At 38.6% G+C, this 24,884-nt stretch overlaps 1 protein-coding gene across 3 annotated transcripts; it reads right to left on the bottom strand.

Annotated features, from left to right (window-relative positions):
• Window positions 1–1,908: 1,908 nt before the first annotated feature.
• Window positions 1,909–23,836, bottom strand: LOC104605283 (ENTH/VHS family protein). Of its 3 annotated transcripts, none has more exons than XM_010269989.3 (14): window positions 23,500–23,836; window positions 22,031–22,150; window positions 21,614–21,665; window positions 21,338–21,417; window positions 21,174–21,252; window positions 20,939–21,022; window positions 20,629–20,774; window positions 19,928–20,299; window positions 19,263–19,304; window positions 19,027–19,122; window positions 18,796–18,956; window positions 3,975–4,162; window positions 2,935–3,784; window positions 1,909–2,799 (listed from the first exon to the last, which is right to left on the bottom strand). In XM_010269989.3, exons 2-14 carry the CDS (start codon window positions 22,063–22,065, stop codon window positions 2,297–2,299), a joined length of 2,688 nt encoding a protein of 895 aa, XP_010268291.1. In that variant the 5' UTR covers window positions 22,066–22,150; window positions 23,500–23,836; the 3' UTR covers window positions 1,909–2,296. The 3 variants fall into 3 exon arrangements, with proteins under 3 accessions (XP_010268291.1, XP_010268293.1, XP_010268292.1); XM_010269991.3 differs by having other exon boundaries at window positions 23,527–23,813; XM_010269990.3 differs by having other exon boundaries at window positions 22,031–22,162; window positions 23,500–23,626.
• Between the last annotated feature and the right edge of the window lie 1,048 nt (window positions 23,837–24,884).

Genomic DNA, 24,884 nt, shown 5'->3' with positions numbered 1-24,884 from the left:
TAGTGAGAAGTAAAAACTTATGTGTGAAATCCGGCTTGATTTACATCCTTTTATAGATTCTGGAGAGTCATCAAGAGGAGTGTGCTCATGTAAAGAGACTCTTTGTACAGTCACAAATTCAAATTTTGTGATTGTTCATAGTTCATTAATAGTTAATGGCTATTAATGTTTGCATAATGTCTCTTGATCAAGGCATGGTTATTGGATTAATTTAAAACGTCAATAGTCATGATTCGGCCTCCAAGACTCAAATGCACCCTTATGTGTGGTTCAAATTAGAAGCGGTTTTCCGAGTGGCTATTTATAAATCGTGAGTTGCAACTTGCAATTTTACGATTTTGCAGATGAAATAACTTGTGATTTTGTAGAAGGCTTACAACTTGTGATTTGCAATTTTGCAAAAAACTTACAAAATTACAATGCAATTTCACAAAATACTTGCAACTTGCGATTTGCACTCTTGCAAAATCGTAGTATGCAATTTTATACTATGTTATCGTAAGTCATCTCATCACATTAGGTGTCATCGCACCAAAATATAATTATTTCACGCAAATGCAAATAAAATGCGCTTCATTGTACTGCATACATACATACACATGCATTGCACGATAGCAAAGTCTTTATACTCTCATCTTTATAATTCTAAAGAATGTAAATAAATTCTTACTTAAAAGCTCAAATAAAATTATTTTCCAATGTAGGACAAATCTTAAAAGAAGAGAAAGCAAGTTAAAATAAAGAATTTTTGTTGCAACATTAGAACAATTCTTTAAATAGATGTGTAGTTGTCCTTTGCCGTATAATTAATCAAGCAAACTCCTAATGGATTTAATCTCTAGTGAGATAAAAGTCCAAGAGATAGTACCCATGAGTTGTCCAGATCAATACCATTCATCCCATTCAACACGAATCCACTTTTGCTATGACACTGTCGTAGCGAAAGACAAACAAAAAATCATGACTTAGGATCTACTGCAGTGGCCCCTCCAAGAAGTCACTCCATCTAATTCAAGGTGAGGCGAACGGGCAATATCAACAAATCAAAGGCTTTGATTTAGTTGTTTCAATACTGGGCTATGACAATATTATAGCAAATGTGGGTTGATTCAACACACCCTGTTTTTTACTTTCAAATAGGGGTTGTGGATACCCAACCCCTTCAAGTCCAGAACAATGACACCAAACAGTAAGAGTATAAGCTGAGATATCGAATTATGTACGAATAAAAAAAAGTCGAACGGTTAACAAACGAGAACCGCAACATCTGATTCTTGATCTTGTCTGAATTGTAATCAGATGTTATGATTTTTCATCCAAATTTAAAATGTGGAAAAAACCAAACATAAATCCCCAAAAATAACCCACAAATATGCAACTTGGTCCATTTTTCATCCCAACATAAAATGGGCTTGACCATTCTTATGGAAACATCAAATATGGGGTTGCATGCGCCCTCCTCCCCTCACCTTACAATGTCAAATAATAGCTTAATTTGGAGAGGGGACGGTACCGGTCATGCCTCCGCGGCCTGTGAGTCCTCAGCTAGATTGAAACATGTAAGATGAGATTGTTTTTGAGAGAATGACTGATCAGTCCAGTTCAAAATTCTTTAGCCCCAATGCCCCACTGTAAGGGAGATGAATGCCAAATCCACGGGCAGGATGCAATTTATAGGAGGGGGGCTGTAATTTCAGAATTCAGCATTGGGCTGTACTTCTCCCATTGTTTTTTGTACTAATAGTTACACGGGACAAAACCGGAACAAAGAAATCCGCTTCCTGTGAGTTTAGCGACGGTACGTATTCTGTCGTGATTTCCGCGAATGCAGACAGAGACAATAATCGGAAGTGGCAAATTTCATTCATATAACAGAAGAAAAAAGCGCCAAGTTTGTTTGCAAGGAAGTATCAAAAGAATCTCGGATTTTATTGTTTAAGTATGCCATAATATAATTTTTTATAGTCACAATGAGAAAAGCCATCGTCGTTCGTACACAATAACAGCTGTAAGGAACAAGCAACCCTACAAACTTTGGAAACCAAAATGGTTTATTACGAGGAAAAAGAAAGCACAAAGATGAATAAACATATCGGCATATGCCATTCTTACAATAACTCTCTACAACTTCAACTAGCGATCTAAGAATTACAGCTTGGAATGGAAGAGCGCTGCAAGGACTGACGACTGGAGGAGCATCGTAAAAAGGATATGAAGTTATCATAAACTCACAAGGGGTCAACAACATCGATTCCTTTAACCAACATTTTAGGTGTATGGGTAAGATGACAAGAACTCATCTGTAACCACCATATGGTTGTTGAGTATAACCACCTGTCCCCATCATTGGATTGTAGCCACCTGGCATGGTTGGTAATCCAGTAGGAGGACGCATTTGGACAGGCTGTCCCATGCCCATATTCATCCCCATACCCATGCCCATGTTCATCCCCATTCCCATAGGTTGATTTATGCCACCACCACCATAGCCTCCCATTCCCATGCCAGCACTAGGACCATTCATGCCCATGCCCATGCCCATGCCCATGCCCATGCCCATGCCTACGCCCATTCCAGCACCCCCACCCATGCCCATGCCTATGCCCGAATTCAACATAGGGTTTAGAGGAGGCGTAAGGACACTTACACCAGCTCGGCCGATCCCAGAGCCAGATCCCATGGCCTTACCCATGGTAATGGTAGAAGTTACAGGATTTGCAGCAGGTTTCTCCTTTAACTTCTCCTTCCGGTTAATGGACTCAAAATCGATCCCTATATCTGCCAAAGGATTAATTTTGGCTGCAGTGAAAGAATTTGAAATTCAGTATTGTGGACAAAACAAATGTTAAAAAACGGGAAAGGTGTGAAAAGGAAACAAAAAAGATTGAAAACATTCAACATCCCAAAGGCCCAAGTAAAGATGCAAGCACTTACGTCCAGATATATTCAAATTGACAAGCCCTCTGCTTAGTGTATCAGCCCAAACTGTAGACTTGGTCTCAAACTTGTCTTTGGATGGTTGAGGCTTAGCTGTCGGTCCTGTTGATACAGAAAGAGATGCCTGTGAACTTGTTGAGGCAGTTGGTCCCATCTGTGGTAGCACACTCCCCATAAGATTGCTGCTTTGCTGTGAAGGTAGTCCAGTTGGGGCTTGAAGAGTTGCTTGTGAGGCTACTGGTCCAGTTGGAGCATGGAGAGCTGCTTGTGAGTCTACCAGTCCAGCTGGAGCTTGAAGAGCTGCTTGTGAGGCTACTGGTGATACAAATCCCAACTGAGGGGCAAAGTTCCCAGAAATGTTACTGCTTGGATATGCAGGTGGTCCAGTTGGAACATTAAGAGCTACTTGTGGTGCTAGTGGTGTGGGTCCTGACTGTGGAAGGAAGCTTCCAACATTAGTGCTTGGTTGTGCAGGTAGTCCTATTGGACCAGTGAAAGCTGGCTGTGGAGCTATTGGGGCTGTAGGTCCAGATAGTGAAAGGATATTTGCCAAAACATCAGTATTCTGGTTTGAAGGTGGCAACTCTGGGGGCAATAATTGTGGAGTTGTTGAAGGGAGCTGATTGGTAGAGATGTCAGGAGGTGCATAAGTAATGCCTTGAAATGTGTCTCCAAAGTTGAAGTTTGAAGCATTTTCCACCTTTGAAGCAACTGGATTGAGAGGTTCAGCACCTTGACTCGTGATTGGTTGGACAGGACTTACAAGGGTGATCGGCTGCTGCTCTAGGACACCATTTGGAGATGGTGTAGCCTTGAAAGGAGAATCACCAAATGGATCGTCAAAAGGCTGTAACAAAGTTGAAAGATGATAACATATTTTAGCTCAACAAAATAAAAGGAAAGGAAATCATTATAGGTCAAGGACAACAAAATGTAGGATTTTTCCTCATCAGAAATGGATTTCAAACCTCACAGAGAATCTTGGAGAAAGCAATAAAAGGTCTAAACCCATATATTAAAAAACCTATTGTTAATACCTGGTTCAAGACAGTTGATGCAGAAGACAATGCCACAAATGTGGATCCAGAATTTGAATTCAAGTGTTGATCAGCTTCAGAGATTGTGGTTGAAGTTACTGGCACGAGGGCCAATGAGTTTGATGAAAATGACTCTGATAAGGAGCCAAGTAAGTCCATCTCTGCACTACTTACAGTAGGTGTGACAGCTAAGCAAAGAGAAACAATACATCAATTACCAATTGCAGAGTGCTTTTTGTGCAATTATACATGCTGAAATAGCATATCATAAAATGATGAAAACCAGAAACATTTACCAAATTAAATACAATAAATTAGCCTAATATATAATTAATGCAATAATCCTGTACTGATGAAATCCTAGCTTGCAACATGATCAGCTAATCGAATAATATCGAGTTCTCTGAAATCACAATTCATGCTGAAAAGTGCCCCCCCAACCATATGTCATGCCCCTGGAGGGAAGAAGAGATCATTGGAAAAAGCAGACACACCTTTGGACCAGCTGGATTTTTTGGGAGATCACTCACTCGTACTGTGAAACTAATCATATTACTGATCAATTAGCTTCTTTTAGTGTTAAGAAAGAGGTTTAGGAGCAATTCAATCAAATTAGTCTTTCATTTTAGATAAATGCAATTATGCTGGAGTTATAGGAGTTCTTTTGTAATTTTCACCATCCTTATATAAGTGAAATAGATGGGGCACATGATCCAAGGCAGATTTACAGCCCAGTCTCTCACCCTTCTCATATTTTTTTTCCTTATTTCTCATCTTCAAACCTTTATTTTCTGATCTGTTTACTGTATTGTTTTAATTGCATTAAAATCACTACTTGGTACTGTGTCATTTGGACAACAATGGTGGTGTTCATATGTGTTTCTGGTAGCTGTAATTGGTTTCCTTACTCATAAGCATTGGTCTAATTCATCTTATAGGTGTTTTGAACCATGGGCGTTTATTTTTATAAACACTCCACATCAGCACTAAGTAAACATGGGGTTTCACCACCTACCTTTTCTGTTTGGTTGGGGTGTTTGTAAAAATAAATGCCTACTTTAAACACCTTGGTTTATGTGGAAGCTAGCATTGCAAGAAACATTATTTTGGTGTTTCTTGCAATGGTGTTACCGTTTTTTACCTTTTTGTCTATGCGGCACCTAGTGCACCTAATGGTGCCTAACTGGCTTAAACAAATAATAAAAAATGTGCACATCATCCAATATCACTTTAACGATTTCCAAGGCATAAACGTTTCATGAAAAAACACCCACAGTACCAAACAGCCTCCTTATGTGTGCCCTTTATTGTGTTTCATAGTCCTTGTGGTTCTTGGAGATGGATGCCTCAAAAGACATAAAGTTAGGAAACTGTAGCTATGTAGGAACTGGTAAGAGTTCCACTGTCCAGATACAACCGTGAAGTTAAATGGTAGATTGGTAATAATTATTTGGAATGGACAGAGTCAGCTAAATTGTCTGTTGAAGGCCAAGGAAAGTTGGGGTATCTTACCAGGAAGGAACCCAAACCCCAGGTGGATGATCCTGCATATTCCTGATGAGAGCAGGAAAATTTATTGGTTATGTTATGTGTGATTTGTTGTATGCAGCCCCATACATATAATAAGGATTAGTGCTACCTATTCTCAGGGTGATAACACTGCCTGGATTTATCAGCTAAGGAAGGAGGCAAGTAGCACTACACGGGGAGAGATTTGCAAGTATGTGCTCTCTTCATTACAGACAATTTGGGAGGTGGATCATTCAAAGGCTATTGAATGGAGGATGTGGATATTGATCAGTATCTGTGAGACATTAAGAATAAAAACCATGTATTTGAGTTCTTGGGAGGGTAAAACCGAAGTTTGATTTTACTATACAACATATTCTAAGTGCACTAAGCTTATTCTATAGTTTAGGGGGAGGAAATCCATAAGGCTGCCATCAGCCAATTTCTTGAGAGAGATCACCCTGCTCTTGCCACTTCTAGATACAATCTGAGAATTTGAGGAAAGAGTATTAAGAAGGCAGGAGTTGGACCATTGAAAGAAGCCCTGGCACATTAGAGATTGTTCATGGTAGCCTCATCCCCATTTGAAACTAGAATGGTTCAAAAGTAGGACAAAGATTAGTGCTAATATTGATACGCTTCAGAAATAGTTATCAAGGCGACACCTAGATGACAAGGCACCCTTGGAGGCTAGCCTCACCTAATCACCAAACAGTTTTGCATGTTGTCTTGTGTTATAAAATACTTATATTTTTAAGTTTTGAGATTATAATTATAAAATAGACATTAGTAAACTAAAATATTCATTTTGTGTATTTATATACTAATTTCTTTTTATTATTTTCTTATTTATTAGGGTTTAATCACCACAGACATTGCTAACTGCTGTATCGAACACTCAAAAACCTGAACCAATAAGGAAGAAGTTAAAATTTTGTCTAATCAACACATTTCTTCCACCTTATCTTTTCTTCTTTTCCTATAACAAAAATAAGGGTTCAGCCCCTATATTTTTTGAATTTTCTTTTCTTTCTTCCTTTTCTTGTTTATACTTTTCTTATGGAAATTATGGATAATTATTAAGGAAATATGGTTATGGAACCTAGGGAATTACCCTAGGATATATTTTTTTTCACTTAAAAAACCATCACGTAGGCACCCCCACTGTTGCCTGGTCTCGCCTTGGTGCCTTGAAAACTATGGCCTCAGACTGCCTCTACTCATTCCATAATTGGTATGTTATAGGAAATTTATAGATTTGTTGGAGAAGCTCAGAGAGCTTCCACCTCTTTTGGACCTAGTGCTTCTTCCAATTGCCTTTGCCAAGTCAGGTAATGTAATTATTGGGTGTACTCTCATGCCTCTACACTTAAACCTTAGATAATTGATTACGGTGTTTCTGACCATATGTCCACTATGACTTCTTATTTTGTTTCTTATAAGTGTACTCTAATAGGGGAAAAATCATTATGGCAGATGGATCTCATACCCCAATATCAGGTCTGGGTGAAGTGCCAAGTGATGGTGTCTCTATTAGTTTCATTCTTCATGTTCCACAGTTCCACAGTAATCTTTTATCTAATAATTCTCTTACAAAAAATCTAAATTGTTGTGTAACTTTCTTTCCAAACTGTGTGTTTTTCAGGACTTAAACATGGGGAAGACAATCTGAAGTGAACATGAACTTAATGGTGTCTATCTTCTGAATCAGCCATTTCAACAGATTTTGGCATCAGTCTAAATCTCCTAGTGTCAATTTTGACATTTCCTTTTGGTCTAATAAAATTATGGCACTGTTTCTCTTGGTATTATATCTTTTGACTCCTTAAAGTCTTTCTTTCCAGTTTATTTTTGTCTTATTCTAGTCAGAATGCCCAATATGAAGTGTACCATTTTTCCAAGGATTTTAGAAATTTTTATAATATGGATGATTTCTCAAGATATATGTTATATTTGATGAAGAGCAGGGAGAATTGTTAGGAATTTTTATAATATGGTGGAAATGCACTTTAAAAGGAGAAGAATATGATAATGCCAGTAAGTCTTTTTTTGTTGGATAACGGTACTCTTCATCAGACCTCATTTGGCCATACACTCAGAAAACAGGCAGAAAGAATAGGCATGTTCTGGAAGCCGCTAGGAGTTTACTTTTCTAACACATTAAGGTTTTGGGAGGATGCAATTCTAACTGCAGTTTACCTAAAGGGCATTTGGCAAGTCTTCCCGTGGGGTCTTTCAAGCTTTTCAAACCTTGGAAGACCACAATTTGGTCATTATCCATTTGGCAATAAAAGACAGAAAGCCAGAAAGACCTGCTCCCTAAAAAGCTTGTGGAAGCCCAAAACAACTGAAAATCAAGAAGCTTAAAATGAAGCATTTTGGTCTTTCCGCACTTCAAATATCCTTCTACTCCATTTTTAATAGCCTGGTAGACCAGGATACTTAAAAAACGGTCTTGATCTTTAAAGACAAGTTCCAAAAAGATCAGTACATCTTTTGGTCTACTGGGCTCTTCAAAGGTCTAACTAAAAAGACTTGTCAAACACCTCTTAATCAACAAATTGCCATCATGAGTTTTGTAGCTATAGTTCCCGCATCAGCTTTTGCATCCAGATGATCATCCTTTCCATTTGCTTCTAAGAGTTTTGGTTGTGTATGTTTAGTCCACAATTCTAGTCCTAATTGTGTGAAGTTTGACCCCAAGGCTCATAAGTGGTGTTTTTCTTGGTTGTATTTCTACTCAAAAGGGGTATCAATGTTTTGATTCTAAGTGATGACTAGTCATCGCATCAACTAGAGAGACCAAAACAACTAGTCATTGCTTTACCACATTAGTAACACTACTTAGAACTTACCCACTTCATCCTTACAAGAGCATCACAGGGTGGGGTGATGCAATGTAGATCTTTGACTAGTCAACAAAAAATAGGGACTATACTAAACACCCTGCGGTCAATTCTACAAGTGTTTTTCATTCTCCTTTAATTGTTTAAAGTAAAATAAGAAAATGAAAAAAAAGCATTCCCATCGCTCTGTTATCAAGGACCAGTAGACCACATACCATTATGAAGAGTGTAATATAACATACAAAAAAGAAAAAGGAATGGAGGTTCGATTCCTGTGTAGAAAGAAAGAAGTTCAATAATAAATCCTATTCAGAATGTCAATTTGAAGGCAGAATTATTTTATTAGTTTACAATATATTCTGCTAGGGGACACAAATCGAGCTTTTCACAAGTTAATCAAGCTCAACTCGTCAAAAGCACAATTTGGCTCGATTTAAGCCGAGCTTCGAACCAAAACCAAGTCCAATATGTAGGCTTGTTTGCTAATCGAGCCAAGCTCAAGCCTAATGAAGCTCTGCACATGAGGTTTACAAACCTAACTGAGCTTATATTATATATAACATTTTTAATTGATATATATATATATATATAATAACAAATATATGTATAATTTTTACTTTTTTATATGTACAACAAGATATAATTTTTATATGTATATATACATATATATAATTTTCAAATTTTTATATGTATAATTTTTTACAATTATACTTTGTTATCTTTCATATGAAGTGTTAGCGTAAGGGTATTTCTGTCTTTATACCTAGATTAATGTTGCTGATCTGTAATGTTATGTTGGAACCAGTGCTCCTAACTTAAATAAGGGCATATATGTCTTTTCAATCATTTTTAATAATATAAGTTCTGTCTGGTCGACTGGGAGAAGGTCATGTTGAGACTTCCAGTTCGAACCAGAATTTCCCCTTCTCTCTTTCTCTCTTTCTTCCACCTTTCTACCTCTTTCTACCTAACCAATCTCAGACAGATAGAATTCCAAGGCAAGCTGAATCATAACATGGTATCAGAGCTTATTGAATCTGCCTAGATTTCTATTCTCTGCACACCCTATCTAGGGTTTCTCCCTTTTTTTCTGCATTCGACTAGAGATAAGGGAAAGGGCTGAAAAGGAGTGATCGCCCTCTTCCCTTGGAGGTTTCTATGCCTCTAGTCAGGTCGTGTGTGGTCGGTTGCTGTGGTTTCTAAGATCGCCCTCCCCTAAACAATGAAGAATAGAGGGCAAATCTGTGTGGTGCAGTGGCTGTCGTGTGTGGACTGATTTCCTGTTCGTGTGGTTGTTACTTCAGTGATAAGGTAAGAGATCTCAGTGCATGATATCTGTTATGGATCAAATAGGAAGTGTTTCAGACCATATGCTAGGGTTTCAGACAATAATGTGCTAGGGTTTATGCTGGTTTTTGTGTATTTCGAAGGAAGAGTTATTATCATATAGTGGTGAGATTTCAGGTAGTCGTAGGAGTAGGGTTTGTGGTGTAAAGAGCACACTTTTCAGCAACAACAAGTGCTGAAACCAGTGTGACAGGTGTGATCTAGTTGTGTGCAGTGTGCAGAATCGGTAATAACATAATGGGAGATAACAGTGATTGTAAACCTAGTGTGATGGTGCCTACAAACTACCTGAATGTTCAGATGACCTCCATTAAACTAAATGGAGAGAATTATGTGCCATGGGCAAAATCCGTCAAAGTCTTTCTGAAGGCAAAGAAGAAGGTAAAACACATAAGAGAGGAGAAACCCTCCACTGACTCTCACGAGTATGAAGATTGGGAGCAAGAGGATGCTCAGATTATCACATGGTTGTGGAATAGTATGGAACCCAGGATTAGTGTAAACTTCATGTTTCTTGACACGGCCAAAGATGTGTGGGACCATGCAAAGAAATTGTATTCGGGTCAGGACAATACAACCAGTGTATTAGCTATATCAAGAGTACTTTAACCTGCAACAGGGCAATCAGAGTCTTGAGGAGTACTATGCCAACATGAGAAACATACGTAATGAGTTGAATGTCTATCCCCCTCTCACTTCTGATGTCAAGATTCAGCAGCAACAGAGAGAACAACTTGATGTGACTAGATTTTTGGTGGGACTGGAGTCTGAATATGAACCAGTACGGGCTCAGATATTAGGAGGATCAGCTCTTCCCTCCTTAGAAGAGGTATTTGCTCGACTCCAGAGGATTTCTATCGGATCTACTGAGAACTCTAATATCTCAGATAGATCTGCCTTTGCTGTATCGAGAGGTCGTGGTACTAGAGGTGGAGCTAGGGGAGCTTAGTCTGGCCGTGGTGGTGGTAGTGGTTCTGTGTATGGGCGAAGTGGCAATGGTGGGCCTACTTATAATCGTGGTGGTGGTCGTACTGGGGCAGAGATTCAGGGGGATCTCGTGGCTCAGGCCCGAGGAAGTGCACTCATTGTGGTATGGATGGACATAACATTAACTATTGTTATGATCTACATGGTCCACCCTCAACCTGGGCCAATCATGTCGCGACTGGTCAAGCTCCAGCTTTAGACAAGAGAATCATTCATCTGATCAGATACCTCCTACACCCACAGATGGTCCCGTGAAGGAGATGGTGAGTATTCCCCGTGATGAATATGAGAGGTTTATCCAATCACAGCAGAACACGACAACTTTCGCTCACTCAGGTATGGCTTGTCTGGCATCCACACCCAATCCCTGGATCATTGACTCTAGAGCCTCCGATCACATGACTGGAACTCCAAGTGTGTTTTCTTCCTTATCTCATTGCTCAACATCACAATCTGTCACCCTTGCTAATGGTTCCACATCCTCAATTTGTGGTGTTGGTAATGTTGACCTAGATCCTGTATCCCTCTCCTCAATTTTGTATGTTCCTAAATTGCCTTTTAATCTTATGTCTGTCAGTAAGCTGACCAAATCACTTAACTGCTCCATTACCTTTTATCCTTCTATGTGTGTTTTTCAGGATCTCAAGACGGGGATGAAGATTGGTGGAGGGCATGAAGCTGGTGGACCGTATTATCTTGACGGTGGTGGTGGTAGAACTTCAACAACTCTCCAGTCATCCCTTTCTCCTCTCTAGTGGCACTGCCGATTTGGTCATCCGTCGCTAAAAGTCTTGAAGTCTTTGGTTCCGTCCTTGAGTCAGCTGTCTGTTTTGGATTGTGAGTCGTGTAAATTTGGGAAACACCATCGTGTTCCCTTTAGTTCTAGGGTTGATAGCCGTGTGTTGAGTCCTTTTTCTTTAATTCATTCAGATGTTTGGGGTCCTTATAAAGTGATGTCATATAATGGATACAGATACTTTGTCATTTTTGTAGATGATTTTTCAAGGATGACGTGGCTCTATCTAATGAAAAAAAGAAGTGAATTGTTTACCATTTTTCAGAAATTTTATGCTGAGATTCGTAACCAATTTGGTACCCACATCAAAGTTTTCTATTCTGATAATGGCCGCAAATATTTATCCTCATCATTTCAGGAATACCTGGACCAACACGGCATTATACATCAGACCTCATGTACCTACACCCCACAACAAAACGGGGTGGCTGAGAGAAAGAATTGCCATCTCCTGGAAACAGCAAGATCCCTCATGCATCACATGCATGTTCCCAAACCCTTTTGGAGTGATGCAGTGCTTACCTCGTGCTTTTTGATTAATCGGATGCCCACGTTCATCATTGATGGTCATTCTCCGTTTCAGGTCTTGTTTCCCGCTTTGTCTTCGTTTCCTCTTACACCGAGGGTATTTGGGTGTGTCTGCTTCGTTCATAATCTGGGTCCTGGGAATGACAAGTTCGATGCTCGTTCTCTCAAGTGCATCTTCCTTGGCTATTCTCGGACCCAGAAAGGGTATAAGTGTTACCATCCTAGTTCTCGACAGTCCTTTGTGTGTGCTGATGTCACATTCTTTGAGTCTACTCCGTTCTTTTTGGGGTCCGATGATGCTTCTTCCTCCTCATCACCTCCTCTTCCACTTCCTGTTGTCGACCCTCTTCCCTTGGTTCCAGCCGTGACCAAACCCTTGCCTCCGGTACCACCACCTGTTGAACGCCCACTTATCCGTCAATGTGTATACACATCGCCCACGCATACCAGCTACTACTCCTCCGGCTACATCTCCGTCGACGGATCCGGCACCAGACCCGCACTCAGCATCTAAGCTTGACCTCCCCATTGCTTTGCGGAAAGGTAAACACACTTGCACCCTTCATCCTATTTCTAATTATGTTTCACTTACTCACCTTTCCGCTTCCCATCGCCAGTTTGTCACCTTGTTATCATCAGTTGTTGTCCCTAAGGATGTCCAGGAAGCCCTTGCCTCTCCAGGGTGGTGCCGAGCCATGGAAGAACTCTCTACCCTTCATCATAATCATACTTGGGACCTCACTGCTCTTCCTCCTGGGGAAGCAAGCTATTGGTTGTAAATGGGTTTATACGGTTAAGTATCTGCCTGATGGTAGTGTTGAACGCCTGAAAGCGCGATTGGTTGCAAAAGGGTACTCCCAAACCTATGGTATTGACTACACAGAGACCTTCTCACCGGTTGCTAAGATAGGGTCAGTTCGTGTTGTGATCTCTCTTGTAGCCATGTATGAGTGGCCACTATATTAGCTTGATATCAAGAATGCCTTTTTGCATGGTGACTTACTCGAGGAGGTCTACATGGAGCAACCTCCAGGGTTTGTTACTCAGGGGGAGGATGGTAAGGTGTGTAGACTAAGGAAGGCTATATATGGGCTTAAACAGTTTCCTCGAGCATGGTTTGGTAGGTTCAGTGAGGTGGTAAAGAAGTTTGGTATGAAACAACAAAGTTGACCATTCTGTATTTAATCATGACTCTCCGGGAGGAAAAATACTGTTGGTGGTGTATGTAGATGATATTGTTATTACTGGAAATGATAAGATGGGTATTGACAGGCTAAAGACTTATCTGCAGGATCATTTTCAGACAAAGGATCTAGGTAAGCTGAAATATTTCTTGGGGATAGAGGTAGCAAGATCCAAGTATGGTATTAACCTGTGCCAGAGAAAATATGTGCTTGATTTGCTGGAAGAAACGGGCTTGTTGGGTGCCAAACCAGCTGAAACACCCGTGGACACATACCAAACTAAGTAGTGATATGGGTGAAGTGTTTGAAGACCCTGGCAGATACCGACGACTTGTGGGTAAACTGAACTACCTAACCATTACTAGACCAGACATCTCATTTGCGGTTAGTGTGGTAAGCTAGTTCATGCAAAAACCTCTGATTCCTCATTGGAATGCAGTTCTGAGAATTGTGAAGTATCTAAAAGGGGCTCCGGGTCGCGGTCTGATATACAAGAGTGGCGGAAAACTTGAAATAGAAGGGTATTCTGATGTTGACTGGGCCGGTTCTATGTTTGATAGGCGGTCTACTACAGGCTATTGCACTTTCCTGGGAGGTAACCTGGTGACATGGAAAAGTAAGAAGCAGACGATTGTGGCAAGAAGCAGTGCAGAAGTAGAATATAGAGCTATGGCGCACACCGCTGGTAAATTAGTGTGGCTAAGGAACCTTCTAAAGGAAGTAGGGTACAACATCAACACTCCAATGAAGCTCTATTGTGATAATCAGGTTGCAGTTCATATTTCCTTTAATCCGGTGTTTCATGAAAGAACCAAGCACATTGAAGTTGACTGCCACTTTGTGAGGGAGAAGGTGTTGAATGGAGAACTAGACACTACATATGTTAATACAGGAAATCAGTGGACTGACTTATTTACAAAAGGCTTGAGTCGGGGAAGAGTGGACTGCATATGTAACAAGTTGGGAGTATATGATATATACTCACCAGCTTGAGGGGGAGTGTTAGCGTAGGGGTATTTCTGTCTTTATACCTAGATTAATGTTGCTGATCTGTAATGTTGTGTTGGAACCAATGCTCCTAACTTAAATAAGGGCACATATGTCTTTTCAATCATTTTAAATAACATAAGTTCTGTCTGGCCGACTGGGAGAAGGTCATGTTGAGACTTCCAGTTCGAACCAGAATTTCCCCATCTCTCTTTCTCTTTCTTCCACCTTTCTACCTCTTTCTACCTAACCGATCTCAGATAGATAGAATTCTAAGGCAGGCCGAATCATAACATGAAGCTTGGCTTACTATCATGCTTGAGCCAAGCTGAGCTCGAACATACAAGCTTTTGAGTCAAGCCAAATTCAAGCTCATGTCAAGCTCGAATTGAGCACAAGCCCAAATTCAAGCCTGATGTTTTTCTACCAAGTTGAGCTTGAATGGCCAGATGTTCGGTTCAGTTCAGCTCAAATCCACCCCTATATTCTGCACATAACTTATTTCAGTGTAGAATTACAATTAAAGACATCAAAGCTAAGACATCTCAATTTTGCTCCAAATTATATACTCACTAGTGAATAAAGAAAGATAGCATGATCCTTAATGAGAAATTATCTTAACAGTTTCAAAGGTCACGCAGTCTCCTCATGGAGGAAATATTTACAACTAAAATTTTGAGCTTTACACTCAAAACTGCAAAAGATAGATGGTTTTTCTTAATTGAGGTTAAGGCCCATAATCATGCAGTGCTACAGTAACAAGTGGTGCAAACATGTGTTAGACAAGATAGTAGGAAAAAAAGTGAAATAATTGCCTCATTGACAGTTAATTCTGCAAAATCACACTTAGCCTATGGAACAAAATAGCGTATTAGACAATGCATTTATAGGATAACTATGCAACAGCAGTCTTTGGCTCAGCAATTGTCTCTAACCTACTAAAATAGCGCATCTAGAATAACATTATCCTGTCTAACGAAGAAACTAAAGACTGCATTGCCACTATTATCTCAAATTCATAAAGTCAAACTCAACATAGTTTTTGCCAGGATCTATGTTCAGTTGGGCATATGGATCTCTGATATATTGATTATTATGTCCTTAACAAGAAAATCTTGAAGTTTCTTAGATAGATAATCACAGCAATGTTGTTTACTAGGTTTACACAAGACATTCCCTGGTATAACTGGCAGGAACAATGAGAAACCAGTTGAGCCACTGAAAAGAAAAGCATAAAAGAGTGCTTGTAAAGATAAATTCAATCTACAAAAAGACTATTCATTAAGGACCTTGGCATTTTCATTAGGAGAGACCATTAGGCTAAGTACCTTGTATGTTGATATATTTCTTTCGGCTATCAAACATACAAAGATTTGGAGTAAACCTGCCCCGCATAGGGTGGGTGGTTTGTGCCGGGAAAGGCACCTGGATAGAATTAATATTTATGACTTATGAAATGCTGCAAAGAAAAAGACCTAATTCGTGCCTTTCCCGCCACTAGTGCTCCCTCTGCAAAGTTAATGGTGAGAATTGCTATAACTTACTAATCTCCTGCCCCTTTTCTTCTTCAATTTGGGAATGGTTCTTTTCTTTGTTTGGGTGTAGGTGGAACCCTCCGCCTAATGTACAAAGCTTATTTGCTCCTACGTTTGTAAGATGGTCAAATAAGAGGGGAATAATGCTCTGCAGGTGTACAAGGGCAGTGGTTTGTTGGACAATTTGGGAAGAGAGGGACCAGAGAATATTTCTTAAAAAGAAAGAAGTGGAGAAACTATCATTAAAGCTATTACCATGGTGGTCCACTGGGTGAAGTCCTTGGGTCTATTCAAGGATGTCTCTGGAGAGAGGCAGTTGTTTCTGCCCTCTTTATGGAGGCGGTCCCCACCCCCTAGAGGTTTTATTAAGCTCAACTTTGATGGTAGCAATCAAGGCAATTCAGGTCCATCTAGCATAGGTGGAGTGTTTAGGAAAGAGGAGGGAAATGTCATTCCCTTCTACTCAGGTCCAATTGGAATTGGGGACTCTTTTAAGGGCTGAAATTGTGGTGGTTATGGAAGAGATTCAAAAGGCTAAGGAGCTGAATATCAGAAAATTGTTAACTGAAGGTGTTTAAAGCTTTAAATAAGCTGGCTCCAAAAAGAAGAGGAGGCTGGATGGTGGTGCTATACATGTGAGAAGAAGAAAGCCATTAAATTGTTACAACAGAGGTGGCTTGCAATTGGGTCAAAAGAGATGCAAATGCCTTTGCTGATACACTAGCTAAAAAACGGGAATAGTTTATTTTGGGTTGTGTTGTAACTCTATTTTATGTTAGGGAGGGCTAACAGTGTTTATCCCTTCCCTCTTCCTTTCTTTTTTATTGTACTGAATTTCTTCTTAATTAATGAAGGTGATTTTATTTTTTTGATGAGTAAATGAAAGTGATTTTGTTAATGATATATATATATATAGAGAGAGAGAGAGAGAGAGAGAGAGAGAGAAAGAGAGAAAGAGAGAGAGAGAGAGAGAGAGAGAGAGAGAAAATGCTTTCCACCTTTCCATAAAAATAGCATAAATTCCATGATGACAATTCATAGATGAGACATCAATCATGGAGACATGGACAGCATAACGAACATTGGCATAGCATCCAACAAAAAGCAAACAGAGAAACATCAATGCCTGAAACTAGGTACTTTTGATGGATACCCTAGAGCAACCTCTATAGAGAGAACCCAACCAAATCCCACATACCACAATGACCATGTTATTGTACACATGGTTTAAAGTATCGATACAATACGCCCCGTATCGGGCGTATCGTATCATATCTTTTGAAAAAGATACGGTCCGAAACGCCTGTTTCCAGGTGTTTTGGACCCCCAACTTTTTTTAATAATAAAAAGCACGTTTTAAGCTTCCCAAAAAACCAAACTTTGAAAAAAAGGTGTTTCGGCCGTTTCTAAGTACCGATACGATATGGCCGAAATGTGTATTGTATCAATACTTTGAACCTTGATTTTACATACAGGAAAGTTATGCACCAATGTTGCTGAGGCTTCAAGGGGAAACCAGGCCAAGTTTAGTCGGAGAATGCATCAAGAGTGATAGCAGCTCTAGTAGTGGTTACAGTAACACTACCAACCAGGTCACTGAAATGCAGAGCATTCCTGGATGGGCTCAAATGCTATATCAAATCTAATCCCAGCACACAGAAAGCATCATAACAGACTAAAGCTTCTTGGTAGATTTTGCGAAGAGGACAAAAAAACACAGTACATACCCACTAAACGAGGAAGATATATATGCTCCCAAACAGAATCAAGTAGAATAACTAACATGACTTCAGACAATGGGGATATGGTGGCAGATGGTCTATCCAGACAAGGGGCAGAACCTCAAAATTAAGAAACCTTCTGGAATTGGTTACTTTTGCCATAGAAAATAAAAGGAACCATGTTCATGGATAATTCAGGTCTCCCTGATATGGGATAGATGTCTTCTTAGTATTGGTTTTCTACATTCTATAACAAGTCAGGCTTGGGTTTAAGGTCCATGGCCCTCTTTCAACATTTATGTACTTTTTTCTCTTTGGGGAAGGGAAGACTTTTGAGGTTAACACATATGGGAAATTGGGTTAAGGCACAAAGGGTTTTTCATGCCCAAGGCGCAAGGCACATGGCAAGAGTGCGCCTTTTGAAGCAAGGCACAAAGTTCTTTTAAAAACTCAAGAAAATTGCAAAAAATAAAATAAATAAAAATATTAAAATAGTATTAATTAAGAAAAATGCAAAGTTAAATTTGAACTAAATCTTTTAAAAAGCCTATTCAAGGTTCAAAAAATCAATATGATACGCCTCATATCGGGTGTATCGTATCGTATCTTTGGGGTCCCAATACGCCTGTTTACAGGTGTTTTGGGACCCCACTATTTTATAATGAAAAATATGGGTATTAAACTACCCAAAAACTAAATTTTGAAAAAAAAGTAAAAAAATATTTCTGCATGGTTCAAAGTACCGATACACCTCTGCCGATACGCAGAGGCATATCGATACTTTGAACCATGAGCCTATTGGCTCAAATTAAATTACATAAACATTACAAAATTAAACATATTCAAAGTGAAAATGTAAAAAGAATTTCAAGCATGTGAAACTTTTAATCTCCTTATTTCTTTTCCAATCACATTACTTTAAATAGCTAATGTGATGTTAAACATCTTGTACTCCTGATTCTACAAGCTGCTTTACACTGAGCCCCTTAAGACAAGCCCAAACAAGTCCATGCTACAGTTTAAAATTCTTAACCCACACATTTAACATTGACTGTGTAATTTTAACTATAGTTCCTTATCTTTTGAAAAAAAAATGTATTGTATTAAAGGATGAAGGAACAGCATTAACAAAAGGGGCAAAAAGTGCAAAATTAGACCAAGGCACATGCCTGGTCTGAGGCACAAGTCACACCACACACATGCCTAGGCACACCAAGCTCACAGCTTTTGAAAGGGGCTGCGCCTGGGCCTAGGCATGCCTTTTAAATCACTGATAACCATTATCCCTTTGTCTCATATAACTAATATTTTACGGTGGCCAATCTCCAGCTGTAGTAAATTTAAGGACCCAGAAAAAAAAAAAAAAAAAAAAAAACACTACCTGAAACTGAAGCACGTGGATCAAATTCATCAAAAGCACTAACTTTCTGGTCTGCAGGAGATGCAGAAGTACCCGGCACAGCAGCACTGGTTTGAATCTGACTTGTGCTTCCAGGTGGAGATGATGTTTTAGGAAGGGCTGCTGTTGCAGTTTCTCCATCCCTTTAATTGAGAAGAACATTAGAAATAATTAAGAATGGCTGAAATTAGAAGATAATGCAAGATAACATACCTTTCAGTGTGAACAGGACCACGAGCATCATTTATTGCTTCTTCATAACTAGGAGGAGCACCAATATTTTGTTCAGAGAACTTCCTCTCAAGCCGCCTGTTAAGGAAAAAAATACAAAGAAATTATATGTGCTGAAAGATCTAATTGCATTTATGATTACCTTGAAAACTGGAAACATAACATCCAAGAAAGTAGGCAAAATGGTAGTTGGCATGCAATTCTAGTTAGAGCTTCACCTTACATCTTGAGAATAATCCTCAGCCCTGGCACCACTGCTTCTATAATAAGAAAACAAAACAATTGAAATGACCATGAAAGTCAACAAAATAGAAATAGCAACAGTAAGCATATTATTGACTCAAAGAAACCACAACATAATGACTAGACCTGTTCATGGGCCAGGTAGCCCGACGGCCCGGTCCACACCCTGGTTGGGCTTGGTCATGTAGTTAGGCCCGTGGGCCTGACCTCAGGCCCAAAACACCAAGCCCGACTAATTTATATAATATAAAATATATAATATTTATCATAATATATATATATTAATAATTTAATATATACAATTTTTATTTTTTTCTTTATAATCTCTCTCTCTCTGTTCAGCCGCTTCAGCGATAACAGCAGCATGAACTTTAGACTTCAGGCTCGGGCTCGGGCCTTAAAAAAATCTGTTAAGAGTGAAAGCCCGGCCTGAGCCTGGCCCGAGCCGGCCCATGAACAGATCTAATAATGACATGAAACGCATCTAATGAGACACTTATGCTGCAATCAATGAATTAAAAAAGAATTGGTCTCCACAATGACACTGCAAATGAGAGTTAAGTAGTTCTATAAACATAAATGCAAATGTTTTTTTTGTCAGAACAGTAATGGAGACTGGTCATGGAAAGTAGATTTATACCGAGATGAATAACGATTATCATCATCAAAGGTGCGTTCTTTATCTCTATCAGAACTCCTACTTCTTGAGCCGTACTGATAGTCATCATTGTTTTGACTTCGACCCCTGTAATCATCATTCCTGTAACCATCTCTACTATAGTGGTCATCATAGTCCTTGCTATAACGATCTCCATCCCTATATGAGTCCCCACCTTTACCATAACGGTCATCATCCCTATGGCCCCATTCTTTTTCTCTTTCTCTCCCATAGCCATTTCGGTCATCATCTCTACTTCCATAACGGTCATCATCATAACGATCACCATATCCTCCTGTAGGCGAATATGAACTGGGCCTATACATTCCACCTGTTGAGGATACACTGCGAAACCTACGAAATATGAACATAATGTCAGAAATATCTCTCTAGACAACTGCCAGTAAGGTAAATTCAAGCAACACTTTAGAAGCCATTTATTAGATAAAAAACATAGGTAGTTTACTCATTACATTATAGACACCAAAATCAAGGAAATTATTCAAACAGTTCCTAATATCTATAGAATGCTTAATGGGGAGAAGAATCAATATCTTCGACAAATCTCCTGTGAAAGTATTTTATCATTTTTAAATTAGACATTGTTTAGAAATTTGTAGGAGTTTCTGATAAAGCATATAAACAAAAACATTCATCAAAGTCAACCATAAAAGTGGACTTACTTGTCCCTGTTAGCAAAAGCCTTCTGTCTAACTTCTTGAATTCTTTCTTTATCATTCACTAGTAAGACAAGACTCTGAGATTTCTTTCTGACATTGCTCCCTTGGTCCCTCCCGCTAGAATCAATGTATTGAAAATCAGACAATGTCTGCAAAATGAGGAATAACTTCTCATTATTACCTCAAGTATGTAGACAACTATCACCATGTAATAGGCAAAAGTTGCAGAAAACTCTAATTATAAGATTAAAGTTATCAAAAAGGAACTAAGGAATTATTTATCAATAAAAGGAATTAAAGAATTAGAAATTACTGATATTTGGTATGCATGTTCCCTGATCTCATCTATGACACGTTCTGACCCATGAGCCACTAGGTATTCCAAAACAGTCAGTGCCTGAAGCCCCATATGAAGAGTTATTCAGCACCAGCAAAAAAATATATATCTTTTGTGCTTGTTGATTGTGTAATCAAATTAACAAACGATTAAGTAATAACAAGAATTCACTAAATGGCCATGCAGATACACAAAGTCCAATGTTGCAAACCTTGTACACATGCCGCCAATTCTTGCCAGTGTCATTTATCCTCTTCCAGATGACTGCCATTATCATCTGGTATTCATGACTGCATAGATTCACAGAAAATAAACACCTCTAGGAAGAAACAATAAGAAAGGCCAAATGGCAAATATTTTCTTGCAGAAACTTACTAATTTCTGGTAGCCTGTGCAATATCTGCTAGGTGAGATCCATGAGGACCCCATGGTTCATTGCTAGTAGCATCAAGAACCTGCAAAATAAAACAAGAAAAACATCCATGTTTTATGCCTTTGACCTCGAAGAACTATAACTTAGAAGCAAAAGTTGTTGATTGATCCATGTTTTATGCCTTTGACCTCGAAGAACTATAACTTAGAAGCAAAAGTTGTTGATTAGACAGCAATATAAATAAACTTAGATGGATCAATTAAAATTCAAGGTTCTACCTTCTGTTCAATTCCAGGAACTTTCAGAACTTTCTTGTTCACCTCTCTCTTGCTGCAAACAAAGAATACCATTAGTTCTAATGTTGCTGGACATATTTATACACCACATAGACAGTCATACCAAGATGGAAAGAAAGAAAATACATGCAAAATAAATAAATAAATAAAATGGAAGGTCCCCAATCCAGCCATGAGAAATTTAGTTAGCATGGTATTTCCATGTTAAAAATCCATTATTTTATCAGTGCACATCTGATACATTTCTTCCTTGCTTTTTCCTTTCTCTATTTCCAACTTTTCTGTCTAAGCACCAGTTTTAGGGCTATGAAACATATCATATTCTCAATGTAAGGCAAACTTCAATATCATGCAGCAAATGAGACTAAGAAAGTAAGCATTATGAGGAGATTTTCTTACAGGTCTCTAACAGTTTGATCAAATGCCTTCTTCATGGTCACTGCAATCTAACTGCACAAATCCCTTGAATTGAATATCACCAGAAATTTTGTGCGCTGCAATACAATCTCAAAGCATCACCTGTAATAGAAGCTATTTACAATTAAGCAACTAGAAAGAATTACCAAGTGACTAAAAGACGCAACAAGCAACAAAAGGTTTTCCTACAAGCACCATAATGTTGAATAGAAAGCTGCAGAAAGAGAAATGAAACAAGTGTTGTTGAAGAAAACAAAAACATATAGTAAATCCCCAGACAGACAAATTCATCTACAACAGAGCATAAGAAAAAGAAACTACAAAAGAAAATATGGTAAAAACAACTCCTAGATAAGAATAAGCAAAATGAAAATAATTCCAATCAAAAAACAAATGAGGAGTGAAAGAAAGCATATTGTACAAAATAAACAAACAAATACCTAATCTTAACCACATCATTATAGAAGCTAGATTATAAGGTAAATTTAAAACGGCCCAAAATCATGATAGCCTTGTTAATATATTGATCCAAATAAATCTAGATCCCGTTAAAACACTGGTATCTATTGAAAACCAATACAACTCTGACCAATCCTCAAACAAGCACCTGAAGGAAAGTAGCAAAGTCTCAAGGTTATGAATAGTTTTTACTGCCACCAACTCACAAACAATAAGTCTTAGCTGAATTACATAAAATTACAGTAACCACAAGTTTAGAAACCCCAATACCAACCAAATCTACCAAATGTTTAAAACAAACCACCTCAAACTATAAAAAGCAAGCACTTAAACCCATCCACGACCTAGACTAAAGATGAAATGGTAGAAATAACAAAAATGTAAATAGAAAGGTCAAATCAAGAATCAAAACCATCTAAAAATAGCTAGTCAAAAGCAAAATCTACAAAATATCATTGGGGAAATGCAAAACAAAAGGAAAATCATGTCCGATCTGTAATTTGAAATATTTATATCAAATAAAGAACTCCAAATCACTCGAATCAACAATAGATCAGTTGCGAGATGGACAACAGCAAAAATCTTTATCAAAAAATGGGAATTGAAATCATAACAAATCAAGAATAAAATATCTAAAACTAGCTAATCCAGAGCAAAATCTACAAAATATCATTGGGGAAATGCAACACGAAAGGAAAATCATGTTCAACCGCAATTTGAAATATTCGTATCAAAGAAGTAATTACAAACCCCTTGAATCAACAACAGGTCAGTTGCGAGATGAACAACAGCACACATCTTTATCAAAAAAGTAAGAATTGAAATCATAACAAAGTACCAAACCCCGAACAAGAAGCAATACATCAGGAGCTAAACCTCCAAGAAGCTGTTTTTCCAATCAAAACCCTAGAAATTCTGTGTACGAATGCAGAAAACAAACTCAACGCCAAAAAAAAAAAAGGAAAAGAAGACGAGATCGAATTCGGACTCACAGAAGACCAGACTGCGAGAATCAAAACCTGCAAACAAGCGTCGGTGGGATTAGAGGATCGAAGGACAGATCTGCCGGTGGAGATCGAAGAGAGATCGTATGAAACAGAATCTAATAGGAGTGAGCGAAAATCGCGTAACAGCTCTCCAAATCGTATTGTTAAGGGCTTTTTTTTCTCTTCTCTGTCATAGAATTCGGAGATGGAATAAAGTATTAGACGCGACCAAGACAGCGCACTGTGAATGCGGAATATTAAGACAATTTTTTTAGGGGTCTGATTTGGGCAGCAGGGCACATCTCATTTTTTGATTGATTAGGCTTTCTACCCAAAAAAAAAAGATTAATTGAGATGTCATATTATAATATATATAATTGAGATGTTATGTAAATATATAGATTTTCAAAACATATATACATTATTAGATAGATATATAGTCTAGAGTACATACCATTCCAACATCCTCCCAACACAATCGAACACCCAACATCTTCACTTTTATGATCGGTCCCAATTTCATGACAAGATGTGCAGTTTCATATTGTGTTGGGAGGGTGTTGGAAATTCTTATATTTTACCTGTCAATAAATTACGTTCCAACACCCTCCTAATATGAAACCATACATCAGCAGGAGGGGTGCGCTCTTCCAGCAAATGGCATCATATAACGACTTCATAGGTTATTTACAACTTAGCCACCGCTATTAGGCTGAAGGAAGAAAATAGGGTTGTAAAGGTTTTCTTACAATTCCTTTCCTTTTCCTATTTTTTCCTTCAAATCAAACATAGAGTTAGGGAAGGGGGTCTCGGAAAGGCTGACATGTGGCCTCTCACTGTGAAAAGGCAAGTGGGATCTCTTTCTCTCTCTTGGTAAATAAATGGCATGTCTAGATTCTTAGCACTATCTATTCGGCCATGTTATTTTAATCACTCCCTCTTTCCCTTTCCCTCACCTCTCTGTTGCTATATCTCTTTCTCATTTTCTGGCGTCTCTTGTATCTCTTTCTCTCAGTCAAGAGTTTGTTTGTCTTCCTCAACATTAGGGATGCTCATAAAAAATTGAAAAACCAAAAACCAAATTGAACCGAGAAAATCAAGCAGAAATATGCGGTTAATCAAATTGATCATCTCAGTATTTTGAAAAATTGATGGACTAGTTTGGTTTTTGGTTAACCTAAAAAAAAAATGGTGGCTAACTAAACCAATATCTATCTATCTATCTATCTATTTGCACTTGGATTAAGTTGAGTTCTAAGTTACGATGGACTTGGGTCAAAGCTTGATTGGGCTGGGGACTAAGTTGGGCCTGAGTTAGGATGGACTTAGGTCTAGGCTGGCTTGGATGCTAGGTTGAAATGGGTTTGGATTTAAACTTGTTTGAGTTTGGG

This window comes from Nelumbo nucifera, chromosome 1 (genome assembly GCF_055504915.1).
Source record: "Nelumbo nucifera cultivar China Antique chromosome 1, China Antique-T2T, whole genome shotgun sequence".
Taxonomy (NCBI): Eukaryota; Viridiplantae; Streptophyta; class Magnoliopsida; order Proteales; family Nelumbonaceae; genus Nelumbo; species Nelumbo nucifera.
Note: the sequence above shows the minus strand (reverse complement) of the source record. Positions and strands in the feature narration are given on the sequence as shown.